The following is a 5442-nucleotide window of genomic DNA, read 5'->3' on the forward strand; positions in this document are numbered from 1 at the left end:
TTTTTTCAAATTAACATGTTTCTGCTCATATGCACCTTAGACGCCCACAAATGCATGATCTTCCAATCTATTATATAAACCATGATTGTGAAGTCAATATTTTATGTCAATCTTCTATCATGAACAATCTTTAGATGATGTTGGTCTAATTTTGAATGAACAATCACACTTTTTAGTAACACTTTGCATTGCACTATCAATTTACTTCTACTTGTTATCTCTTTTATAAACTAATATTAATTTGTTAGTTCTCCCTCTTTTTCTTTGCTCGCTATCTAATTGTTCAATGGCGACACTAACTTTACGTTTGATTCCAACCTCCCAAACTACATTATTACAATTTTTCGTATATATATATATATATATATATATATATATATATATATATATATATATATATATATATATATATATATATATATATATATATATATATATATATATATATATATATATATATATATATATATATATATATATATATATATATATATATATATATATATATATATATATATATATATATATATATATATATAAACCAATTTACATTTCGGATAATATGCGAGTGTTTTCTAATTTACAACCTCAGATACCAAGAAAACTTAACGTAAATGCAAGTTTTCCATTGAAACATCTAACTGCATTGTTTAACCATTTAAGTCACCAGAATTCTAGATTTATTTGAGACGGGGTTTTGAAGAATTTTGTATAGGAGGACTTTTTAAATTTAGATCTATATTTGAGGTCGGGTTTTTATTTTAAAAAATATATTATAATATAATAATTCAATCACACTTTATTTATTTTTAGAAGCATTTTATAATTTCCTTAAATAAGAGAAAACACAGGTTGTATCCTCTCCTTTTTATAAAAGCAATCGCAATCGCCACTTCAATATCCATACATGTCTATTAATGATTTTATGTGTGATGCGTCTAAAATTAACTTTAGGTATATAAAATTTATTTTGCCATTTTTGACTGTCTTTAAAGGAGATTTGGTTCTGTATTCGCAATTAATATTATCAATTCAAAGTACAATTTATAGCTATTGAATTCAAATGTGGTTTTAACATTAAAATTTATCGTGCAAACCCACCACTACTGTATTGAATAATATGGAATGTTGATCCATGACGTTTCATTCATGCATTACAAGTTAGACGACTGAAAAACACTATAGCTAATATTTGCTAACTGTTAATACTCCACGAAGATGCTGTGGCTGCTATCTTCAGCTCAGGGTAGCTTTGTCTGCTTTGTTCTTACAGTTATTTGAAGACAAGTGAACAAGGTTATTCACACATCAAAGATGCTGATATTCTCGTTAATAAAATCGGTTAAATTTGTTCTAGTATAAAAAGGAAAAAGTTCAAGATATGTATGTGGCTTCGAAAGCCTACATTAATCTCAACTCATTCGCTAGAAGGAAAAAAAACACTGTTTGCACCACTATATTTGTGTGATGTTTAAAAACAACTAAATTCGAAAGCCAAAGACAGAATATGCATGTCAATAGCAGTACTCAAAAGATCTTTAAAAACCCTAAGGATATATGTTCAAAGACTCCAAAAAATTACTTTGAAGTATGAGTTCTCTACCAAATCCAAAAATGGAGTTGATAGCCAGTGCAGCAGCTAAAACGATGTCAAACGGGGTGGCTTCTGCGTAGTCTCGCCTTGATACATCAATCTGCGCTTCTTTGAAGCACCTTGATACTGGTAGATGATGCTGTAGAGGCACTGCCTAAGATTTATGATGTCAAACATCTCTATAAATGTTAAATCCGCTGTCCTGGATTTAGCACCAGCATAACGCTGGTACTCCTCGAACACAGAAGACAGACACCAATTCTGCATCTTTCTGAAGCAACCAACTACACAACCTGTTCTATGCTGCATTAGAGAAGAAAAATCATCATTAGAACAAACAATTAGGAATTCAAAACAGAAATTCAGAATTGAGAAGATAAACTTGCAAGTGATCAATCTTATACCTTTCCTCGTTTGCAATGAATCAAAACAGGGTGATTTCTCACATCTGAAACCAGACAAAATTAAGGAATTAGATATCTAACAAACAAGAGAAACACCAACAAAGATATACAAAAAATCTGCATTTCAAAGTTGAATGAGCTTGCTTCAAATACCAAGTAAAACTTTCAAAGCCTCCATAATAGAATCACTGAGAATAGGTAAAGAAACTTCCTGCAGAAAAATACAAAGATTTATTAACTCTAAAATAAAAAAGAGAGAGATAAAACCAAAAATGAATCACCAATCCACATAGGTTAAATTTCATGATTATTAGCAGTTAACACCAACCCATATTTATGATAAACCCCAAACCCCCTTTTTTCCCTAATTATACAATTAAACCTAAAACCCTAATCTAATAATCTGCAAAAATAACACAATCACAGAAAAAATTCAAACTTTGAGTAATACACATACATTTCATGATTTCAATGAAATTTCATTAACAAAATTCAGAATGATTCAAACAATCACAGACTTTTTAACAACAATCAAAACCCAATTCAAAACATCATACATTGAAATAACATGATTAAACACATTTGAACACATATATGATGAATACGAATATAAAAAATTACCGTTTTCCCTTCAATTCCAAATTGAAATAAACGAATATTCTGTGATTTAAGAAACTCCAAATTCTCCTCCGGATAGGGTTCAGGACACAAGTATCTGCATCAATTCGAAAAAAGTTTCACCCTAACCATATATATATATATAACATCAATAAATCAATAAATAAAGAGTCATTTTAATCATAGTTAACAATAAAGAACTAAAAAAAACATAGAATTTTTCAAGAATCATTGAAAAAAAGAAAAAGAGATACGAATCTTGAAAGAGAAAAAACCTACATGATGGAGCGAAGGTTTAGCGTCTGAAGGAAAGGAAAACTGGAAGGGTGAGGAAGGCTAGATCGGTAAATGCAATCTTCTACCATGGAGAAATTAGGCGGTGGAATCAAAACGTCGTCGTCTTCATCGACGGTTTCAACTTCTACAATCATTCCCATTATTAAAAAATGAATCTCTCTTTTGTTTGAAAAAGAGGATTCAGAATCTGTATTATAGTAGTGGTAATTGAGATTCTGCTATGATAAATCGTTCAATGGAAATTCCATCTTCTTCTTATAGAAGAAGAATGGGAATTGTGAAAACAGCGTCGTTTTGAATATGAATTGTGAATTCGGCTTGTTTTTCTGAATCTAAAAACCGTTTCCATCTAGATTGCTATTGGCGGGTGCGCGGAAAGCGCAGCGAATATTGCGATTGATTAATTAATCATCAAATTCTGTTTTTTTTTTATTATTATTATTATGAAATTTCTAGAACAACTCTAATATTAATAAATATTTGTAGATAGTTTTATAAATTGAACTAAAATAATTGCATATAATTGATTGATTTTATAGTGTATGACGAATATTTTTATTTTCTATATAAAAGTTAATTAATTTATGTTAGGCTATCAGAAATTATTTTTTGTACTTAATTATAAAAAAAGTAATAGTTTTCTTTTTTGAACTTTCTTCGAAAATATAATATTTTGCAACTTACCCATTGTATGTAGTGTACGATGGAATTTTGGTAAGTTTGTTATGTTTCTTTAGTGGGGATTTAAAGAGAAGAAAGTACCTAGAAATATTCACTTTTCCAAAATAAGAGTAATGACATCATAAGTATTTGAAAAGTTAATTTGGAACAATATTCGGTAAGAGCATATATTTAACTTAAATAATTAATTAAGCAACATAAATATATTTTATTCTAATGATAAAAAAAATTAATTAAGTATAAATTAATTTTGGAATCTTAAATAATTTGGTTCAAAGTATCAAATTAATTTTTTAATTCATATAATATAATATTTTATTTAAAATATATTATTTTTATTTTATAAAATTCTCACACACAGACATCGAAAAATCATAAAATAATATTTTAATTGAATTGATTTATTTGAATTTATCTAGTGTTATAATTTATTTTTGTGACATTGAAAAAATTATAAAAAATAGTTTGTAATAGTTTTTAAAATAACTTATGAAAATAATTAATAATATATATATGAAGAATATTTTTTTATAAAATTATACTATACAAACTTCTTCATTAGGGTTTATTTTGATAAATGTTTGTGTTATAAACCTCAAATAATTTTTTTATTCAAATAAAATTTTAATCTATAAAACTTAGTTATGACCTCATTGCTGGAGATGCCTAATTAATAGCTTAGTACAGTACTACTTTACCCAATAAAAGAAAAGGAAAAGAGATTCACATCAACTAACTCCCTAAAAATATTGAATGTAGTTGTGCTCCCTAAAATACCATTCCACGTTTCACAATTTTTCGCATACAAATACCCAATTTTATACTATAACATTCTACGTTTCACAATTTTACACCTACAAATACCCAATTTTACGCTAACCTTTTATCTTAGGTTCAATTTACAACCTTTATAATATATTAAAATTAAAACAACAATCCTATCTTATTTTACAATTACTTATCTAACGATGAATAAGGGGTTTACACAAGATTACTCAACTAAGTGTTTGTTCTCTCAGCTTAACACTAAAATAATATTTTAAGTGTATTTCAAAATTAAAAAACAATGATGATAGTAGAAGATAATATTCAGAGTTCTTGTGTGCTTTCAAATGAACATAAGTTCTTTTATGTAGTAAAATATTTGGTCCGGAAAAAAAACATTTTTAGGATCGAATCCACTTCATAATCAATTAGGCTCCTATCATAACTGATTATGACCTAGTAAAATATGAAAGTTTTTGCTGAATCTGAAACATAATTTTTATAAGGCTTCCTTAATTGATTATTGAGTAAGTTTGAGCCATAACCAATTATAGAAGTTCCATTATCAATTAGAAAGCGAATTTCTTTATATAATTGATTAAGTAAACATCATAATCGATTATACTTTGATTTTAAAGAGTTTTTCCTTAAGCAAGATATTTTTTAAAGATGTTTTGAAATCATATGTGTTATTACATATGAATCGTATCTTTCCAAAAATCACAGAGTCAATATGTCTTAAACATTATTTCTTACAAACACCTGAGAGAGTGTTTGAGTGAGAGTGGGGAGGTCTCATATTTCTTCTGATCCAAATTTATGAATCACAACAACGATTTTTCTCTAGCGAAGAAGATGACTTCCAATCTAAACGTAAAAAATGCCATAGCTCCTCCAACGTCCAGATCGTCTCCTACATTCGTCTTTGATTCTGTTAGTATTGAATCTTCTAGCAAGAAAGGTGATCCACCACGAAGATCATTCAAATCATCATCAACTATCCAAAGGCAAAAGGAAGATAGACTTGTCATGAGATTTTGAAACCATGAGAAGGTGGATGAAACTCCTAATGTAATGTTTCCA

At 28.0% G+C, this 5442-nt stretch overlaps 1 protein-coding gene across 1 annotated transcript; it reads right to left on the minus strand.

Moving 5' to 3' along the window:
- Nucleotides 1-1323: 1323 nt before the first annotated feature.
- Nucleotides 1324-3300, minus strand: LOC127126979 (tyrosine-protein phosphatase DSP3). The gene is made up of 5 exons (XM_051056055.1): nt 2896-3300; nt 2620-2713; nt 2152-2209; nt 1999-2042; nt 1324-1897 (listed from the first exon to the last, which is right to left on the minus strand). Exons 1-5 carry the CDS (start codon nt 3051-3053, stop codon nt 1640-1642), a joined length of 612 nt encoding a protein of 203 aa, XP_050912012.1. The 5' UTR covers nt 3054-3300; the 3' UTR covers nt 1324-1639.
- Nucleotides 3301-5442: the final 2142 nt, after the last annotated feature.

This window comes from Lathyrus oleraceus, chromosome 3 (genome assembly GCF_024323335.1).
Source record: "Lathyrus oleraceus cultivar Zhongwan6 chromosome 3, CAAS_Psat_ZW6_1.0, whole genome shotgun sequence".
NCBI classification, from domain to species: Eukaryota; Viridiplantae; Streptophyta; class Magnoliopsida; order Fabales; family Fabaceae; genus Lathyrus; species Lathyrus oleraceus.

Coding starts and splice junctions, on each gene's coding strand:
- LOC127126979 (XM_051056055.1), bottom strand. CDS start 3,053: ATGGGAATGATTGTAGAAGTTGAAACCGTCGATGAAGACGACGACGTT. Junction 2,714..2,895: donor CTAAACCTTCGCTCCATCAT/GTAGGTTTTTTC, acceptor GAATTGATGCAG/ATACTTGTGTCCTGAACCCT. Junction 2,043..2,151: donor GGCTTTGAAAGTTTTACTTG/GTATTTGAAGCA, acceptor GTCTGGTTTCAG/ATGTGAGAAATCACCCTGTT.